The sequence below is a fragment of the Dermacentor albipictus genome, chromosome 5, assembly GCF_038994185.2.
Source record: "Dermacentor albipictus isolate Rhodes 1998 colony chromosome 5, USDA_Dalb.pri_finalv2, whole genome shotgun sequence".
Taxonomy (NCBI): domain Eukaryota; kingdom Metazoa; phylum Arthropoda; class Arachnida; order Ixodida; family Ixodidae; genus Dermacentor; species Dermacentor albipictus.
Window position 1 is genome coordinate 89,730,729 of NC_091825.1, and position 21,501 is coordinate 89,752,229.

The window sequence follows — 21,501 nt, forward strand, 5'->3', positions numbered from 1 at the left end:
CACCATTGTAGAAATAACTGATTATTACGCCATTGCTTACAAAAGGGACACAGCAAACAACTTACACAAATCATACACGTCAAATGAAAAAAAAGAAGAGTAACTAAAGGCAGCCACGTGGTCGGTCACCCTATTCGCATTACTCGTTCAGGTTTTCAGTTGAAATGAAACCTGATTGTTCCCGTATCCCGTGTCTCCTGCCTTTCGCATTCGCGCCCTTTTCTTATGAATTTACCAACTCGACCCAAAGCGAAAGCGCCGGAGCGTCCAGCTGCGTGCGGTCCTCCACTCGCAGCGCCCAAGGATCACGTCCTCGCTCACACGAGGACTGCACGATCTGTAGAGGCAAAGTCACGAGGGAATGCAGTCCAGGGAGATGTCGACATCGGGCAGCACGTAGGCAACCGAGCGCATCAGGTACGTCATGGTGCCGAACATGCCGCTGGGCGCCGAGTCGTAGAAGTGCTCGCAGATGCCCCCCGAACTTTGGCAGGTCATCACGCCGCGCTGAGACGTGCAGCAGAGCGTCGCGTTCCCCTGGCAGGCGCGTTGGTCGTCTAGGAAGAGCCCGTTGGCGCGCTGCACGATGGTCTCGACGTCAATGGGCATCCTGAAGTTGGCCACCGTGTCATTCTCCACGGTCAGGCTGATCACCATGAGGGCCTCGACAAGCAACTGCCGGTACTCGGGCTCCGCCACCTGAAAGAGTTGTGGCGCAAGCCATTGGGTTTCCTACGGAAATCACTTGGGGGCCGGGAGCTGCATGCCTGGCGGTTAATTCAGCCAGCGCGGTTGTGATGGGTACATAGCCACGGAGGAAGGAAATAAACTGTAGTCATATAGCACTACGTCACGCAGACAGTCTTGGCAAGCACCGAGAATCCATTCCTTTCGCTTTTTCCCTCTAGGTACCCGCTCAACACGTGACACGCAAGACTGAGCGTATTGGCCGAAAATGCTTGGTTCCCGGTAGTTTCCAATTGATGCGCCCTTTTCCGGCCACCCTGCCGTAGCTCTGTCTGCAGAGCGGTAGCACTAAAACTTACCGTGCGCTCTGAAGTGACCATCATGTGTTGGGTCAATACGTTTAACTTCAATCGTGCTGCACAACGCTCGATCTCTCCTTATTCTTCCCTTCCTCCACGAGTATAATACATCACATTTCTCTAATTTCGTCCTTCTGGCTTAAAACCGTAAATTGGGACTTTGCAAATAGTTATTTAATAAAATAAAACTGCTCTAGAAATGTTATAAACGCAACAATTCGCACTGATTGTTCGTGTGTGCAGAAACTTATTGCCTACGTATGTTTAAACAAATATGGTTTCTCGGAAATATAGAAAACGTAAAACCTAATAGATAACGCCATAGGAACATCTAAAGCCACAAGCATGAAGATTACCCAAATTCAAGTACCATCAATCAATCTCTTGATAACTAAACGATGACAATGATGACGATGATGATGATGATTTTATAGCATCCCCTTTGAAATGGGGCGGTGACAAATGGTCACCTAGTCTGCTTAAATTAATCAGGTATGCTATACATGCTTTTCATTCTAGGATTTTTGTATACGTCTGCTTAATCCTTTTTCTCTTTCTCAGACCTTCCCTACCTACCTTGTACCGCTACCTATGCCTGTAACGGATCCGGTCGTATCAATCTCTGCCCTGCTTTTCTTTCACCAATACCCTAAACGTCTCTTGCTTATCTCGACTGCTGACCGGCTGATACTTCCATCTACTTTAAATCTAAGCGCTTCAGGAAGGAGTACGTTACCTAGGGGCTTCACTGGGTGAATCCCTTCGCAGTCCATTAGGACGTGCTGAGTGGTCTTCGGATTTTTGCTGCAGCATACACATGCCTCATCTTGTTGCATTTCCTCCAGTATGTTTTTGTATTGAGGCAACCAGCTTCGGCCTGTTTAGCAAGGCACTGTCCTTTGTGTTATCGTGCAGATTTTTCCTTCTAATTTCTTTATTCCCATTCGACGTTGTCATCTTCATAAGACATGACTCGCGTCAAGAACGAAGGACGCAGAACCTAAACACAGCGCAGACCTGCCAGTAGACGAAGGAAAAAGCGTGCGACATCTCGCATCTACAGAGAAGACGCGAGATTTTTCCGCTGTCACGTGACTGCCGCAGTGGCTCGTCGTCAGTTGGTGCGGCCGCTCTGCCGCAGCTGCGTTCTAACGCCGGCGGCGCGCAGCGCGCGTTTTACAGCCAGTGTGTTTGGGGCTCTCTGCGGCGACTATCCTTCCGAGAAAGCACCACAGTAGCCTGTTTTCCGGTGAAGCCACCCATAATGCATGCGGCGAGCGCACCAGACCAAGCGCTGCATGAGCGGAGGTCTGTCTGCGGCGGCTGCTCTGAATCACGCCCACGCGCCACCCGCCCCCTGCCTCTCGCGATTTCCCGATTAGCGAGTCGGTCGCGCCACACTTCGCTCCGTTTGCAGCGTGCCGCATGAGACGGATTGTCCGCGCCAGTCAATATATCGCGAAATGAAAACGCGTATAGAGCTGAGCTCAAAGTTTCGCATTACGGAGTGTCGTAATCGTCGATGAATTTTTGCATCACGTGACTAGACGCCGCTTTATTCGGGTATGAGCCACTGTAACGAGCCCCTTAAGGCTTTCGCCTTAAAAGAGGCCCAGTCCATGTCACTGCCTCATTCGTGGTTTTACCGTGGGCTCCCAAAGCCAATTGGAATGTCGATCGATCTATGGTTAACTTCCAAATCCGACAAGATATCCGATTTTAAGCACAAAATGGCACTTGCGAACTTTAGCGCTGGTACCATTACTCCTTTCCAGATTCTATGATCGACGCATCAGAACGCCCTCTACAGTAATTTTTGTGATAAACTATATGGTGTCAAAAGCTTTCCTTTTCTACTGACCTCTTGGCGGGATACTTGAACGAATTCTTTGAAATCGACATCTGCGTCTAAATTGTTTTCGTCTGTCGAATAATCGCCCCGCCCCTTCCGAACGCATTGGTCCGGTTTAAACGAATGCGATATGCATTAAAATCTCCATTACCGCGTTCACGTAAACGTGGCTTTAGGTTTAAGAAAGCATTTATGCGTTTACGTAATACTTTCGGGACGGCGTTACATCTTCACGCTGCACAATACTGATAGTGCAATACTTTAACACTATGTGCAATACTTTAACATTATGTGCTGGTTGCACATAATGTTAACGAATCGCGAATCCAGGTTGATAGCTGAGAACGTCCTGAAGTCCTTTCCAATATCCTGTTGTCTAGTTTCGCTATCATTGCTATCATTGCGCTGTGCGAATGGCTCATTTTAGCTCTGAGCTTCATCGTGCACAGCCCTGTCACAACGTAGGAGACAAGCGTACTAGGTATTTTCAATCTATTGACCAATGATAGTTAGAACAAATCCGGCTTTAAAGAACTCAGTGCAACAGTAAAACACATGTCTGTCATCTAAACAGCGGGGGTTACAGCAAATGGGTTGGGCAATGCGCAAGTAAACATGCCCAACCTTCATAGAGACCAAGGCAGGGCCCATAATCATAACCATCATCATCCCGGAGGAAGGAAAAGTCTCGATACACGCCAGATCATGACGAAAGCAGCGACAACAGAAAACACAGTTCAGCTGCGAATACATTGCAAGTGCACGCCGACGGCCAGACGCTGGCGCGCTCAGTGTCACTCACTCGAGTGCATTTTGCGCATCACTAAATTCAAGCGTGTGATTACAAGTCGAGCTGGAATTGTGCTCTACACGCGTCTTTTTCTCGGTCAACAGACGTTGCTCACGACGTGGGCGCACAGGAACCTCTGTGCACCTGTGTACCTTGTTAATAGACCTCGTACATGTAGGCGCCAGAGACACTGATTGTTGGTCCCCTCCGGGTCGATTCACGCAAACACGCGAGTGGTTCTTGCTACTGGGCACGAGGTCGCGGTTTCGACCACTGACCAACCCGGCCGTATTCTAATGGAGACTGAGTGCAAACTTCGGTTGCGTACCGTGCTTTGTGCACCTCAAAGAAGTCCATATAAAAAAGGGTACAATGGGGCTCGGCTTTTTTTTGTTAATTACAACCACGCGAAGCTGGCAAACAATAATGACGAGGGAAGTATAAAGGAAATTAGCTGTTCTTTTTAACTGAAATGCAGGAACAATAAGGAAAAGGGAAACGAAAATAGAGGAGAGAAAACCTGCCGCAGGTGGGAGCCGAATTTCTGTAATGCAGTGATTTGGGCTTGTTGGTATGACATTGTGAGGCTTATAGCACGTGAAAATACAAGGACGAAAGGAAGACGTACGCGCCTGTGTGTGTGTCACGTCTTACTTTCGTCCTTGTCTTTTCACGCGCTATAAGCCTCAGGAAGCCGAATTACGCTTGCTCCACTACTACGCTTCAGTGGCGGCCATATGCTCCCATCACATCAACGGGAAGCGTGCAGGGCGTTATGATGGTTGTAAGCAGCTCGGCCCGCGGCTTCCGTCGTACGACGGCGCAAACGTAGGCGCAAATACACGCTGCTGGCCGAGGGCTGCCGAGGAGATAACGCCCTGCCGCTTCCCCGTTGCCAGGTACGATGAAGCCGAGCTGGTTCACCGAACGCACGCTTGAGAGCAGCACGATACCACTGCGCAAGCTCTCCGTCCCGTGGTTTTCTTCATATTTCGCGGGCTTTCTTTGCAAGCCGGAAAAAAAAAGAAAGGACTATGTGAGACGCATCGTACAAGAAACAACTCGATTGGTGGTTTCTGAAGGTACTCTACAAATCTGCGTATAATACTTGGGGTCCTCAGCCAATAATTAAAAGTTGGGTAATTAAACTTAATGAGTGAGTTACGGGGGAAAAATACCTGAGCAGTGCGAATAGTACGCGTTCGGTTCAATAGGCTTCCAACGCGCCTTTCATTTTTTAAAATCTTGGCGCAAGTTACGTGGGGCACCCTGTATATGTACAGTTATATAAATTACGGGGTTTTACGTACCAAAACCGCTTTCTGATTATGAGCCATGCCGTAGTGGAGGACTCCGGAAATTTTGACTACCTAGGGCTCTTTAACTTGCACCTAAATCCAAGTACACGGGTGTTTTCGCATTTCGCCTCCAGCGAAATGCGGCCGCCGTGGCCGGGATTCGATCCCGTGACCTCGTGCTCAGCAGCCCAACACCATAGCCACTGAGCATGTGTATGTACAATTCTCAGCGATTCAAACGCCATACTCGGGCCGCATGGCGGTCGACATTTTCTGCGCAACCCGCGAGCGCTTGGTGATCGCTGGGAGACCAAATACCATCACTATAATGCGCGACAAGTGCTATCGCTTTCGTCGTATATCACAATGCATCACCTGGATGCCCTCGGCGCGTATACCGGTGGCTCAAAAAATTCCGGCTGTCATGCTCTTTGAGTATCGCGTTTGAATCCCTGAGTGCTGCGCATGCCAGATATCAGCTTAGGGCACGTTGTGTGCCCTCTTCAAGAACACCTCCCCACTGGCGCCCTGAGAAATGATCGGGAAGCCAACAAATTTCGGTAATCTCAGTGCTTTCAAATTGCACATTACCACAGTGACACACATCCGGGCCACTATAGCTGGCTTGTACTCATGATGTGCCCTGCATTAGAGTTAAAATTTCCCCGACTAAATTGTCCTAAGAAGCGATATTGCGTGTAGTGCAAGTACACAGAATAGTCCCTGTCTTCCATTTCTCGCTGTGCGGTTTCCCGTACTTTTCTTCCTTTCGTTTAAGCCCCCTTGCTCGCCGTTGTTCAGGTGCCAGGCGTTGCGGCCAGCTGAATTCTCCTCCTCCATTATTTCCTTTAACGATCACAAATAATGATCGCTTTTGCACAACCAGACGCGAGTTGACGCGGACACGAATAGTACGCCGTACCTTTAGCCCAATTGTTCTTAATGGCGAAAACAAGTCGGTTAAAGGAGGGGGGTAGCATTAACTTATGCACCACCTCCCCCCCCCCCCCCCCCACACACACACACTTTTGTGACCGCCACTGGCTCCCCCGTCGCTTTCAAATTGAATCTTTCACTCTCATCTATGTCTTCACTCCAACGCCTGGCCACCTTAAATTTTCTGTTCAGAAGAGGGAGAGGGGGTGGCCAGAAAACTATAAGTAAATAAATAAATAAATAAATAAATAAATAAATAAATAAATAAATAAATAAATAAATAAATAAATAAATAAATAAAATGAACAACAGATTGGTATTTCGGGACTGATTACAGCGCAGCTTTGAAAATATGGTCAGGGCGATGTTTTCTTGACAATGTATTGGTGTACCTACGCATCATATGAAGCCCTTTTCTTCCACTGAGTTGATGATATGCTCTAATCATATTTGTTTCAATACTAATCATGTATTTTCTTTAAAAGTGCGTCGTGTACCGTACATCGCCGCACTGAGGCACGTAGGCGTTCGGTTGCGGGGTACTAGTAACAACCATAGCGGTGAACTACAACCACGTATCTTGAGATCGGACCTTACAGCTTAGCTGTGAAAAAAGCGAAGTTGCGCAACAGGCTAGCTGCACAACAGAGCAACTGTTAAATACGAGAAGCTATGCCATCAACAATGTGGCAGTTCTGCGGTTACTGGAAAACTCGGTATAGGGCGGTCGAAACATTTGTTTCCGAAGTGTGTAATCAACCGACCATGTTGAGCATCTCCTCAACGCGCAGGGCGAACTTGATCTCTCCGTTGGTCATCTCCTTGGTGAGGCCCTGGGGCAGGCAGTATCCGCGCACCCAGACCCCGGGGCAGCGCTGCAGGATGAACCAGACGTGCGAGTAGAATCCCACGGGCACGCGGTTCAGGGTGCCGTCCAGTCTTCGACGACGAAGCCACAGGCCCTGCGAGTATAGGAGTGATCCCGATCCAGCCAGCGCCCGCGGTTAGCTCACCACGCCACATGTCACATTTCACTATAGAATTGTATTTTTCGCACAGTAACATGTATACATTGGAATGCCTTTGTACCGCGAAGTCGAAGCTGTAGCCTGCGCACCTACGCTAATAACATGTGCAAACAACCACTCAGTACGACGCACTTTCGAGAATCCGCCCGCGAGCACATTTGCCATTGGAAGGACGCTATAAAAGCATCCATGCGGGTTCTGCGTGTCTCCTTGCCCTGTCTTCTGCCTGAACGGCGAGCGCGCACGCACGCACGCACGCACGCACGCACGCACGCATCACGCTGCCTATCAAGAACGATTTATTTTCGGAAACCAGCTCGAGAAAGGGCAGATGTGTTGGCAATCGCTGTGTGTGTATCTTCTTGTGTTTATACGTTTAGTGCTTAGACTGCTACCGTATACATGTATGCATTGCATTGCACCTTTAGTATGCCAACGAGCCTCCATTGCAACACCCGTCTTGGCATAAAGACTGAAGAGGCGCGCTGCGTTTTCTTTCCTTCCCACGAAGCCACGCCGCTCACGCTCGCGCGTGTGATCTCACTTGGCGTATACGCGTGCGGCCGTTCGCAACGCACCTGCGTGTCGTCGCTGAGCGACGACTCCTCGTAATCGCTGTGCGAGAACACGTCGGCCACAGAGCGGCGCCTGGGCGACACCAGGCTTGGGGTGCCGCTGGTGGCCCCGTGCGGACTCGCACCCTCCTCGCGCTCCTTGCCGCTGATGATGTCCAGCAGCAGCGACTGCATCTCGTACGGGCTCAGGCCTAGCAGGATGTCCGCTGCGTCGTCCGTTGGGCAATGGTGCATGCGCGCTACCTCGCCCACCATCACCTGCGTATAATAACAGCAATCATCATCAACACACCACCACCACCATCATCATCATTATCATTATCATCATCATCATTATCAAATATTTATTCATGTACGAAGTTTGGTGGAAGGAAAAGAAGCTGAAGATAACTCAGGTGACCCGATCCTGATTCAGCTTTAAAAGAAGACTTCCCAATCCGGCATCTCTAAGTGAAGGGGCAACTTTGCCTCTTCACCCGCCCTTTCTCATATCGCAGAACTAGCGCGACTCCTTCACTCTGTGCCCCACGCCGACCACATTCATGTCTGAGAGAGAGAGAGAGAGAGAGAGAGAGAGAGAGAGAGAGAGAGAGAGAGAGAGAGAGAGAGAGAGAGAGAGAGGAAAGCAATCAGCTACCTTGGTAACATTCTATATTGGTCACATAAACGAGGACAAGATGAAGCCTAAAATGGCATGGGACTTCCAACTGGTGTTGCTGGGCTGTTTGCTCAGTTTGTTTTTACTCCGCCGTGTATGCATTGTGTGACAATGGTCTTCCTCCCGCACTCAGGACTATGAAGCTTGTCTGGAAATGAGCACGTTAGCAATTAAATTAGCCTTATTATGAGCGAACTCTCCTGTCGTCTGCTGTGTTCACTTTCAATTTAACTTTGCTTCCGACAGCAGCGTTGCGCCATCATCGCTCTTTCTTTTCCTCGTCTCCTGTGCGCTCCTCATGTCCAAGGTGAACTGCTGTACAACAAATCCGGATTTCGGTCTTCTTAACTTAATCACTGCATCCAATCCTCTGCCTTTATTGTATTTCTTTCCCTATTCATGGACCCATTTGCTTGCTTTAAAAAATAGCAGTCCATTATTTCTCTTGCGCCGTTCATGACCTGCCTCAACAGGTGCTTTAGCTCCGTGTACCTACTTCTAATCAAAACTGCCACCTTCCTATCCTTTACGCTGCACTCTCATTGGTTACCCTTCCATCTTCGAAGACAGAGACAACCTAAAGCACAATAAAAAAAAAAAGACGGATGAGAAGATGCACACAGGACCGAGGGCTAGCATCAAAGGGTGTTTACTGATCACATTGCTCAATCTTTGTACACAGAAGACGTCATCCACGCGCAATCATCGTCGCAGAATTGGCGGACTGTAGCAGGGTAGGTGACGTAGCAGCTATTTAGAAAGCTAGGCCAGCATAATGTAACAACACCATTGGTTCGGTTTCACTTCATTCTTTTCCGGAGCTCAGGAGTGTAACGCCGCTCAAATCACTGACGAAGCGCGAAACGAAAAAGAATTGCAAGAAAATACTCACATTATCCCGGTGCTATTATTTCTTGGCATTACCGATCATTGTGCCCAGTGCTATTAATTTCGAGGGCGGCTTTCTTCTATAAGCGCGTGAATCGAAACATTCGCTGAATCTGTTAAAGCGAGCCTTCAGCTAGGGCTTTAGCCTTCGCGCCAGCGTTGCTCCTCAAGGGCTGGGTAACTGACGACACGCCATACGAGAGCACCGCGTACCTGTATGATGAGGCCGACGCGCAGACGCTGCATCTCGCTGAACAGGCGCGGTCTCGCACGGATGAGCATGGCCAGGTAGGCGAGCAGCTCTTGCGTGAGCATGGCCGTGCTCTGGTCGCCCTTGTGGGCGTGCGCAATGATATCGCGCAGCTCTTTGATGGGCAGAGGCCGCGTGATCACCTCTTCGCTGTGCGGAGGCATGCCCACGGTCAGCTGCTTCTGGCGCACGAGCAAGTCCGTGACGCACTTGGCCAGGTCTTCGACCCGCTTGCCAAGCGCGCTGGCAAAGTGGCGCACGAGCGCCCACTTGCTCTGGTCCACCGCGTGTTCGTAGAACTCCTGGAACAGGCTGCGGACGGTGATCGTCGAGTGCGGCTTGCCGAGGCCGGTGTCCCAGGAGAGACCCTTGCGCATGGCCAGGTAGTGGAGTATGTCTCCCTGCTCCTCGAGCGAGTCGGTCTGTCGCAGCGTCACCAGGAGCTCTTGCTCGGCCACCTGGTCCAAGTGCAGCTCGGAGGTGCTCTTGTGCGGCGGTGGCGGCGACAGCGACCCCTCGATGGAGCTGCTTCGCCGGGACATCAGGCGAGAAGGCTCGCTCGGTTCGTCGTACGCTTCCGACGAACCGGCGGAGCCGTCCTCGGGTGGCGTGTGCTCCTGACCGGGGATCGAGCGGCTCCGCCGTATGATGCCAGTGACCGTGGACTTGCGGAGCGCCGCGCCACTTGGCACTTCCGCAAAGATATGGCTTGGCACGTAAGCGGCCCGCATGGCCGCCGTTTGGCGGCCCTTGCTGTCCAAGAACTCCTGGATAGCGGGCGGCAGGACTTCCGGTTCGCCCTCCTCGGCGTTGCCCAAGAAGTCGAGGCTGGCGACGCACGAGGTGTTGAGAAAGTCGCCCAGTCTTCCCAGGCAGACGCGCGTGCCGTTGATGTAGCCACTGTGCAGCTTCTTTATGGTCTGCCGCAGCGAGAGCGGCGGCTCGCCGTTGCGCATCTGTCGCTGCCTGAGGATGACGACCATGGTGGGTCGGCCCAGCATGTGCCAGTGCGAGCGAAGCACCGCGATGTCCGAGCGTAGCGTGCTGACAAAGAGGTCGACGTCGTTGACGAGGTGGAACTCCTCGCTGTCCAGGTTCTGGGGAGTGAAGACGAACAGTTCATCGCGGAGGCTGTACAGCTTGCTCGTCGCCAGCAGGCCGACTTCGCTGCCCGTGCGTCCGGTGAGGCCCAGCTTGCGGTTGCGGCCCAGGTAGTTGTACAGTTGTCCTAGGGTCCTGGCCGGATGTATTTGCATGAGGTTCACCTCACTCAGCTTCTGTATGCCGGGGCACAGGCTGTAATACTTCTCCTGCATCGCAGAATTCTCAGCCAGAAGGGCAATCTGGACGTAGAAACAGACATTTGAACATTGTATTGTAATATTCATTACCATGCAGCCCAATATCACTTTGAGAGTCAACAGAGAGATGGGTTGGAGGAGTGGGGGCAAAGGGCGACTTTATTTAAGCGATCATATACTAGATTTAGCCTGTGCTCGATGGTACACAACTCAATGAGTTCTTTGCAATATAATGTTTAATTTCATTGCCTTTGTGAAATAAATTCATCTTACTGTGCAAACAACTCTCTGGAAGTTTCTTGACCCTTGTGAATCATGATCTTTCGCAATAGTTTGAAAAATACTTGCTTGTTGTTTTTTTGTGCTAGTTACATTCATACCATATTTCATTCGGTTCCGTTGCTTCGTGAGTCAGATTTTCTTTCTGACCTTTCCCAGTTGACGTTATTCAAAACCATTGTCTCTACTGGATCGATTTCCTCCTTCTTAGTCTCACTCTCATGGATCGTTCCCCGATCGCTATTGAATAACTCGGCCCGATTTCCCACAATTCAACAAATATTCCTCCTTTAAATTGTTCTATATGCATCGTCAATACGTCAAGAACTAGTCAAGTTCTTCATCCAAACGAAAAATTGACGTAGCTTCAGAACCTTATTGGCCCACATATAACACCGTCATAAACTTCGATCTTGATATCCCCTAGCAATCTTATTTACACCTCATGGCAAATAAGCAACAGCGCACTGAAAGCGAAGACGAAGGAAGATGTGGACAAAACACAAGCGCTGACGTTTAACAGGAAATGTTATTGAATGAACGAGTTAATATACTCTTAAACTGCGCCTGCACCTGCAAGGTCGTGAACAATTCATGACAAGCATTCATGGTTAGAGGAGGTGATACTAAAATAACAAATTAACAACAACCTAAAGTAGCGTGGTCTAAAAAGGAAATTTCTTTTCCTTGAAGGGCTATTGAAGGATGGAAGAGCACGATAGGTCATGGAGGAGCATGATATCGGAGGAGCACAATATGGTCATGATTTTTGTATTCTAGAGCCTCGCAAATTTCACGTGCCAACCGGTCTGTGCAGCGAAAAATAATCTAGGTTCTAGCGCATTCTGTCGCGCACCCGCACTCACGGCAATGCATGGCCAAGTGTGAGGAGCAAGCAGTGCCTTTTAGTGAACTTTAGTGCTTCCTGTGGCCTATAGAATACAAAAAAGCGACACCCGATTGCGTTAGTAAGACTTCAATAGCCCTATTAAACGACTCTTCGACGCTTAAGTGACGTTACTTCGCTAGACTCAGCGTGGTGAGATTAACAGCGTACTTAATGAACGCCTATAGTAGCTGCTATTTTCCCGCTTTTATTTCCCTCTTCTCCTCCCTTCTTTCTGAAGCCTTTTTTTCCCTATTTACATGCGGAGTAGCGAAGCGGAGGCACAAGTCTCCGGTTTACTCTTTGTCTCTCAGCAACCGTTTGCCTCTCTAATCTATACTGCCATTTTTCTGTCGTTTAACGTTACCGTCTTTCGTCGTTACGTTACCTGAAGCTTAACAAGCGACAAAAATGCAGAAAGCATGACCAACGAATTAGTTATCGTTGTTTGTGGGCAGATAACAGCCACTGTTCTTTGCAGCGAGGAAACTAAATCTCGCCACCGAAATCCCAATAAAGGTCGTTTAGTGTATGCTCTTGAGCAACCGCACTCTTCATTAGGTAGTGGAGGGAATTGGCGATTATAGGTTTGAAGGTTTCTTATGTGCGATTCTGGTGGGGAGAGGAGAGGTATGCTTTAGAAAGAGGAGGCAGAAGAAATTAAAATAACTACAACTTCTTATCCTGATTTAACTGACGACTCCTTAAATGGTATAAACATTAGTTAGATTAATCATGTTTTGGAAGTCAGCCACATGGTTTTAGATGAGCTACCAAAAAGTCTAGGGTTTGCCAATGCATTGATGAGCAGTGCGAGTAACCTTATATGGCAGCTTTGAGTCGAAGGGCCTACGTATATTGTGGCGACATTTATTTTAAGTAGAGCTACTTCTTTACTGTACTCTTTGCAGTGTAGCAGGTTGTGCTAAACCGATTCTCCAGAGCCGCAGATGTCTCAACAGGGCCTGTTATTTACATACAAACGCCCGCGCTGGACCTATTTCCGCGTCATTGCAGCAGCGATTGCCGTCAGGCCAGCCTAACGGGCATCATGGCCGATACACCGATCACTCTTTCTGGCTAGCGTTCGAACGTGGGTAACCGATAGGGCACGTCGGAGCGCATATCTTCAGGCGTTTATGCACCGGGTAAACTACCGAGCACCGAGTCGGCGGACGCCTTAACTGACGGGTGCCCAGTGACAGGTTTCGGACGACTTACTTACCGTCCCGTAGCAGTAGCGGACGCCCTATCTACTGGGCCACGGCTACGGTGAGGCTAGTAGCTTCGTCACTAATCAAAATACATAAAGAACCTGCAGATCCCCCACCCTGTGGGAATCGATGCTAAGCGAAGCAGTGTGCGGGAAGTCTACCAACGAAACGACCATGAGAGCACAAAAACGTAGGTGGTTGTTTCATGACCTACATGGCGCGCACATCGCTGCCTACCATTTATGTTGGTCATACATTCTTGTCATACTATGCCAATTTTGGTACGTACCAAGTTAACGAGACGACCGTGAGAGCACCAAGACGTAGGCGGCTGTTTCATAACCTACATGACACCCATGTCACGACCTATCATTTACGTTCGTCATGCCCTCTGTCATACTATGCCAGTTTTGGTACATACCAAGAAGTAGGCGGCTGTTTCATGACCTACATGACACGCATGTCATGACGTTCATGACATGGCCTATCATTTATTTCAGTCGTACACTCTTGTCATACTATGCCCATTTTTGTACCTACCAAGTTAACGAAACGACCATGAAAGCACCAATACGTAGGCGGCTGTTTCATGACCTACATGACAGAAATGTCATGGTATTTATGTCATGACTGATCATTTATGTTCGTTGTACACTCTTGTCATACTATACTAATTGTGGTACGTACCATGATAACGAAACGACCATGAGATTACCAAGACGCAGGTGGCCAGACAGATAAGTGCTGTCAAAGTGGCAATCGTTGGCCAAGAAATGCTTCGCATTTAAAAACGAAGCTGATATGTACCAGTACTGAATGCAGGCATCCTATGCGGGAAAGCACGCACCTGGACGACGACGTCGGGGCTCTTCATCATGCCCAGGCGCCTGTTGAGCGGATCCATCTCGCCCGGGCTGACGAATTCCTCCTGCAGGAGGTGGGCCACGATGTAAAGCGACTGGGCCCACAGGAACGGGATCTCTCCGGCGGGCAGGCGGGGCTCGCTGTGTGGCATCGCGGCCTCCCTGTTGACCTTGTCCGGCTGCACGACGTAGATCTCCGGTATCAGGCGCAGACCTTCGTCGGTGCGGATGCAGAGCCGCTCCAACATCTCGCTGTACTCGTCCATCGTATCGCGGTCGCCCCGGTAGCAGGCGTCAATCATCATGTAGCAGAAGAAGAGGGGCCACTCGCACTCGATGTTCTCGAAGCCCTGCAGCTCCCACGGCTCGTAGTAGAGCCGGCTGCGGTCCTCGCGCGCCGTCTTGTAGCCGTCGCGCAGGAAGCGCTTCATGCCGTACTCGCCTTGCAGCTTGTCGACGATGGTGCAGCGCGTGAGCTCGATGAGCTCCGCGTCGGTGACGGCGAACGCCGGGAAGCTGATGACCGAGATGAGCGACGCGTCCACCTCCTTGGAGCTGGACTCTCGCGGCAGCATCGACATGAGCACGGCGTCGCACTCCTGCGCCTCGTCCGACAGCACGTGCACCACCGACGAGGGACCGCCGCGGCCGCCGAACAGGTCGAGGTCGTTGAGCGCCTCGAGCGCGGCCTTGGCCAGCCCCACGGAGCTTGAGTTGAGCTCGCGTATACCGCGGTTCGTCTTGTCGCCTCGCTCCCACATGCCGAAGTCCGGCGTGCAGTAGGCCTCCTCGATGTAGAAGACAAGGTTCTGCACGAATGCCACCTCGTCGAGGTTGTAGACGACCTGCAGGCCGGACGCCGTGATCTGGGCCAGGGCGAGCAGGAACAGGGACGTCGCGTCCAGCTGCAGGTGTCCCCACTGGTCGTCGCCGACGCAGGTGGCCCCCGAGGTGGAGTTGTACTTGGCGTGCAGGCTGTCCTCCGGGCTGTGCGTCTCCTTGAAGCGCTCCAGCTTGTCCATCTGCTGCATCATGGCCACGAGCAGGCCTCGCATCAGCATGACGCAGCGCCGCTCCAGCTCGTAGGTGCGAGCTCGGTCCTCGTCCAGCTCGGTGTTCTTGCGGTAGGCGAGCGACAGGGCCCAGATCGCGAGCGCGCCGTAGACGTTGTCGCGCACCCACGCGTGGTTATCGTACTTCTGCGACGGTATCAGCCCCGTCCCGGGGTCCTGATGCTGGAGGACGGTGCGTTGCAGCAGATAGTGGTAGTAGCTGAGTCGAGGTCTGCACCGCGTTGCCATGATTCTTCACGTAATAAATACCCTGCGTCCGTGACGTGACCGTTCACTTTGTTTTTCACGGTGCATTTTAAACGACGCTCATTTATTTATAAGGTAGTGTCAGCAAACTTAGTTTGCAGACGCTACCAGAGCAGTGATACCTCAACTTTCCAGCTAATCTTATTCAGAATTCGCGCCTTAAACTCGTCACGTATAACGTACAAAGTTCAATCACATGCTACAAATTTGTCCATTTCGTTCCCGCGTCTTTGTCCTAAAGGAAATGCACGCGCGAATGTGCTCCCGCGTACTAGTGCTATACGCAGTGTGACACACGCGGCTATCGTCTCAAAGCACTGGTTGGCGGTTCGCACGACAGAAGCATACGTGCAATTTTGGCCTCAATGGTTGGAGCATCGGCCAGCTGTGCTAGAAGACTAGGGCTCGATCCTGCCATCAACATGCTATTAGGTTTTCCTTTTTATAAAGTGTGAGCTGTGCGAGAAAGCAACGGCACCCAACAGCTACTGCCAGGAAAGTCCCGGAGAATTCGCAAAGGAAGCTGAGTTTTGAAAACGCGTGCTATTTGGTGCAGCGTTTGCTACTGCTACTATATATCACTCAAATCTTTTTCCACCTAAGTTCCACTAAGTAAGAGGAACATACTTGCAAACGAATGTTTTAATTATTTAGAGGAGCTTATGTGAAACGAAATTAGGGGCGTATATGACAGGACAGCGCTTTGTTCGCTCATTGGGTTTGTGCTGTCGTGTGCGCGGTTACTCTATTTAGCAGACGACGTATAGCTGGATCGAGGGTGTAATTCCGTACGGCATGAAATTCCGCTGCGTTGACGAATTTTCAATCTTGACAGCTCTCATTGGCCCGCAGGTTGGCTACGCGCCTTCTCTGATCGGCTTGAAACGCAAGCATGGCAGAATTCTGAAGATGTAGCGGGAATTTTACGGGGTGAAAAAATATCATCCCGCCTTAGCGATAAAGTCTCCTACAAAAAATTACTAGAGGGAGCTCTGCACCCAAGCAGGCCCAGGGGCTTACTTGAGCCAGTTCCTTCAGCCTCCCCCCCTTTCCTCTTTCCCCCTTCAATAAGGTTTACCACCAGCACCACCACCGCGATCATTTACCTATCATGGGAAGGATAGATTTGTCTGAGCTTCGTGCACCTGGTCTCAAACGATCTTGTAACATTATTTACTACGCCTTTTTTGCTACATTTCCAAGCGCTCATATAGTCTTCTAAACACAGCAAGTCAATTAGTCTCTGCGCACATGCGAAATCACTGGAAATCTTTTCATTTATAACGCAATATTTTTCTGACAATGATCAGTTTGCAAAGTCACAAAACCGATTGGCGCCACAAGGACAAAGTCCATAGGAAAATCCTTCTACTGTACCCATCATTTCGCACGCTGGCTGAGAAACTGTAGAGACTATAAATTAAACCTTTTTAAAGATAATGTCTTCCTCGGCGAGTCATCACCACTTTTCCGTATTGGGAACGTAAATTTTTAACCTGTTTCTAGCCTTTCTCGTGGCCCGACACTGAAGATAGCGGTCTAAACATAAGTGAACCTGGAGCCGCTGGTTAAGTGCCATAGGGTATGGGAAGACTAAGATGATGATTGTGATTATGATGATGATGGCGGTAGTGATGATGATATAATGATTGTTATCATAATGATAATGATGAGGATGATCATTATTATGATAATGATAAGTGATGACAAATCTTTGGTAGGTGATTCAACCTCTGGTTGGCGTCGATTAAACGTTGTCGCTCCTGAGTAGCTCTCACAATAAACCATACGGTTCAAACACCCCATTCTCACCCCCAACTCACCCAGGAAGACGTTGGCTTTAACCGACTTCGATTACACGTTGAATTGCCTCCCAACATTTAAAACCCTTTGAGGCTTATCTGGTTCTCGAACAACCATCGGCATACATGGTGCCTCAGCTAAAGCGCTTATCAAAACGTTGTGCAAGCTCGAGCCTTACTTTCCGCTGTACCATCAACCTAGTACTCGGGATGAAACATCAATCTCGTGACATTAATTTTTTTATTTCAAACGAACAGCGAAGAAAATTATGGGCACTGCACGCAAATATCGTGTTGCCACTTACGTTGGCGCACTATGTACTTCATTAAATTGGTCCTCACACCACCGCTTACGAATACGTTTCTATTACGAAATCGGGGCCCTTATTTACAAATAAAAAAAAAAGCTCGTGCCCTAGAACTGTTCGTAAGAAAAAATTCCAGCTAATCCTGATGCTGGACATTATTAGCGAAGGAGGCCGGCCAATGGCAAGAAGCACTTACAAACGAGAAGCCCCAGAACACGGGCACTGATCGTGTTCTACTCACGTGGCGCGTTGTGCCCAGAGCGCGTTTCGCGGCTGTGATCGACCAATTAAAGGTGAGCGCGGCCTCATTTACAAGCAGCTGCATTTTCCAAGTAAGATGACGGAGCCCGTAGATTTCATGGCAACGAGCGTACATCTTGAGACACAGAACAAGGGTCGTATTTTTTATACACACGGTAATGAAGAGAATGTGGCAACGAAGAGAACGGTAGGGGGGCAAAGCGCGCACACCTAGCGTCACTTCCGAAAATATGAAGTTAAGGAGACTAAAGTTTCCATTCGCCTAAGCTGGCGGAACAGAAAACAAACAGAAACAGAAACATTCCATGTCAGAAGAGATGAGTTACATCACTAAGTGTTAAATTTTACTTTTCTTTTTATGCGAAAGCATCAAATGGTTCATCGAGCGAAAAAGCTGGCGTCTGTTGTCTGGAACAATTTTTGTAGGAAACTCTATGGTCTGGAAAACTCAAAAGGGCATTTAAATTTCTATTGGCTGCGAAGCCACGTCACGAACGCGCCTCGACATAGCAGAGGGGGCGAAAGGGCACACCTGCTGCTGCGATAGCGCGCCAGGTGTTGCGTGAGGGGACAGGGCATCGCCGCGACACCCCGTCACCCTCGCTCTCGGAAGCTTCTGTTATCCGCACGTTCTTTGCCCACGCAAGCTATCACCTGCGTTCTAACTGCGCCTCGGTAAGGCCGAATCAAAACACGCGAAGCGTTGGCGAAGCGTCTCAACGCGCTCGCTTGCCTACCTGCGAGGAGTTGGTAACGCGGAAGGCCCCTCAGCGGCGTTCAACTGAACATTTATGCTCTCGCATTCACAACTCATAAGAAGTGCTTAGGTGTCCTCTGCTGATTTCTCTCTTCGCTTTTATGTTTCGCCTTCGGCAAAATGCGAAGCGGTCGCACGCGGAAGCTACACAGGTTCACTATCTGCTCCTAGAAACTGAAAGCGCTGTAAAATTGTGCCAGACTGATTGATGGAGTAAAACACGTGCGGAAGCTCCGCCCCTCTAGCTTTCGCTTCATTGTCACAGAAGGTTGTTCGCGAGTCCTTAGCGATCCAAGTCATCATCCATTCTTTTCCCGTTTTCTCGCTGGCTCGGACGACTTCATCGCCGAGATATCGGCTACTGGGTGCAAGGCGCGGATGGTCCCAGTTGCGTTGAAGCCAATGAAGACACGAGAAAAGAATGGACAGCGAAATGGATTGTTAGAAAGCAGGGCGCCGAGGACGTCTATTCGATCAACAACCCATGCTGGCGTGGCCTAGACGTTTAAATATAATCGCCTTGGCCGACAGGAAAAGATTGTTTGATCACATTCTAATTTACATGCAGATATCTTCGTCGGTAAATGGCATAGGGGACAGCACTGTCGATAATAACTTTCAGATACGCTATCGTATCTGCGTGACGTGACGTGACGTAAAATTTGAAACGACAGCCATTGGAGCAACAGGTATTTTCTTTGCTTTCCGGGGCAGCGAGGAGACGCTGGAACATATTATGTGCGACTGTCCTGAATATAATGTTCAGAGACAGTCCATGGCATCCGTTCTAGCGCACCTTGTCAATAGACCATCGTCAGTTGAAACGGCTTTCCCATGTCACTGACCATAGACATCGTGCGGAAGGCGGCGAAGGGACAACTTCGGTTTTTGAAAGAGACGAGCTTGGACAAGCGGATGTGACAGTGAGGTCAGGTACCACGCAAGAGTGACGGACTGTAATTGATCATTTGTGTGCTGTTCTATGTGCTCTATCTCTCCCTCCTCACCATTTTTCATCACCCCCCATCTCGCTCCCATGTGTAGGGCAGCAAACCGGTTGAGCTAAACTGGTTAACCTTCCTGCCTTTTCTTCTCCACCTTTTTCCTCCCTTCCTCCCTTCCTTCCTTGCTTTGTTTCTCTCTGTGCCGTGGTTCAGCAAACATACGTACTGCAATAAATGGGTTATCCTTAAAAGTGATCCACGGAGAATACAGCCCAAGAGCATAAAAGTGCAGGAGACGGTGCCAATTCGCTCAAAGTTGCATTAGACGGCAATGTTAAAGGAAATGCGTTAAGTGGAACGTGAACTTATGGCAACTACTAACACTGCACTACGGTATTATAGCGATACAACTCTATCAAAGGGGCAGCTGAAGCGCCATGAATTTTATATTTGTTTTGAGCTCCTAAATGGGAGAAACGAAAGTGTAAGAAGTCAACGCTCACCTGGAGTGCAGCTTTGCAAACTGCGAGAACAGCTCAAGGAGCCTTGTGGCAGGTGCAAGAAAATCTTCCTCACAAAATGGCTCGAAAAACACCATGCACTGCGCTGGATGTGAAAAAGTAATATTGTAAGCATTGCAGAAAGCACCGCAGCACACTATACGCAGACTCTCCGACTGTTACACTGACACGCGCTGTTAATACGCAGCAAGCGTTCAAAACAAGGCCGCGCAGCGAATGCGACATTTGGCGCCGCGTCGTCGTCACCGTCGAGCGGATGTAAGAGCGTTGTGAAAGCCAGGATTACACTACTCGTAATAACACTGCGGCGCACAAACACGTATGTGAAAGATCAGGCGTGGCGGGGAGCGCGCTATGTCGAAAGGGGCCCCACAATAAAACGTGCAGTCGGAATACCACAGCGAAACGCGTGGAGTTGCGACGGCAACCCAAGAGCGAGCCTGTTGGTTTTTCTGAGTACGGATGGCAACGTGGCTTTACCCACTATACCGTTCGTCCTAAGGGAGGCAACTGGGAATGCATGTGTATAAGTTACCTTGCGGAAGTGAAGGTCAGTCGCACAGGGACAACGGTAGAAGATGACCATGGGAGTCCGAGCTGAGCTCGCGGGGTGCGAAGGAGGAACGCAGTTTGCTCTTGTTCGTGTGTGTCACTTGCGGGTTGGCTCGAGCAGCCGCACGCGCTTCGAACGCGCCACTTCTTTGTCGACGGGAAACTTCCGCAGCTCTTTCGAGTGTACTCGCTGGCGTCCCGTTCCCCAGTCCCTCTCCAACCATAGCGTTGATGATGATAATGATAAACATAGGCGCAGAAACTCCCGTGGGAGTTGTCTAAGTATGCGTAAGAATTGTGCTACTTGTCATATCTATGTCATCCAGTGCCATTATCAATATTATGAAACTTGACCGGACCAGTACAAAGCTTATCAACCCTTATCTGTCCTTATCAACCTTATCGGACATGATCCGACCCTTATCAACGGTCATCAGTGCTTATGAACATTATCGTAATTGATCCGACCATTATAAGTCCTTATCGCTCTTTAGTACCTTATCCAACCGTGTCGAGCCAACCCAACCGTGATAAACCCATATAACACTTCATCACTCCTTATTATCCTTATCAAGTCACTGACTGCTTATCTCTCCGCGATGTACAACATGAAGCTTGAGAGCCCTTATTGATTGGTGGCATGTTGGTCGACGAAGGAACGCCCCAACAGAAGGCACATCCCGCGACCACCGAAACGTAATGGGGATGTGGCGTGTTTGGCATTAAATTTTCGCAAAATCGGAATTTTCGTGATGTCTACAATGCACCAAGTCGGCTCTACATGCGGTTCTAACAGGTGGCTTTTATTCCACCATCACCAAATCTTTCAACAAAGCTTTCATAGAGAATGTTCTTTTACACATTATTTCCTTTTATAGCGATTCGTCTTGTGCGACGGACAGGTTTACTCATTGGGTAGGCATAGAAATGCTTACGCATTTAAAGCTTTATTGGTCAGAAAGAATTGTAGACGTGACTGCTGACTCCGGAAGCCTCTGGGCCCAGGCGCGTCTTTTGGACGGCCGGATAAGAGCTGCGCATCAGGGCCTCCCACTGCTCCATAGTGCTCATATTACCGTGCTGAAATGGTATTTTCGTTCATTCCCACACGATAAGAGTGAGCTTCGCGGGTTTCATTACAAAATTTGCAAGTATCTGCGCATATAACTTGAT

General features: G+C 49.6%; 1 protein-coding gene across 1 annotated transcript; it reads right to left on the reverse strand.

Annotated features, from left to right (window-relative positions):
* Positions 1-20,902, reverse strand: LOC135906883 (probable phosphorylase b kinase regulatory subunit alpha). Its single transcript, XM_065438520.2, has 7 exons — positions 20,312-20,902; positions 19,759-19,861; positions 13,849-15,187; positions 9,285-10,664; positions 7,529-7,783; positions 6,687-6,884; positions 1-699 (listed from the first exon to the last, which is right to left on the reverse strand). Exons 3-7 carry the CDS (start codon positions 15,163-15,165, stop codon positions 352-354), a joined length of 3,498 nt encoding a protein of 1,165 aa, XP_065294592.2. The 5' UTR covers positions 15,166-15,187; positions 19,759-19,861; positions 20,312-20,902; the 3' UTR covers positions 1-351.
* Positions 20,903-21,501: the final 599 nt, after the last annotated feature.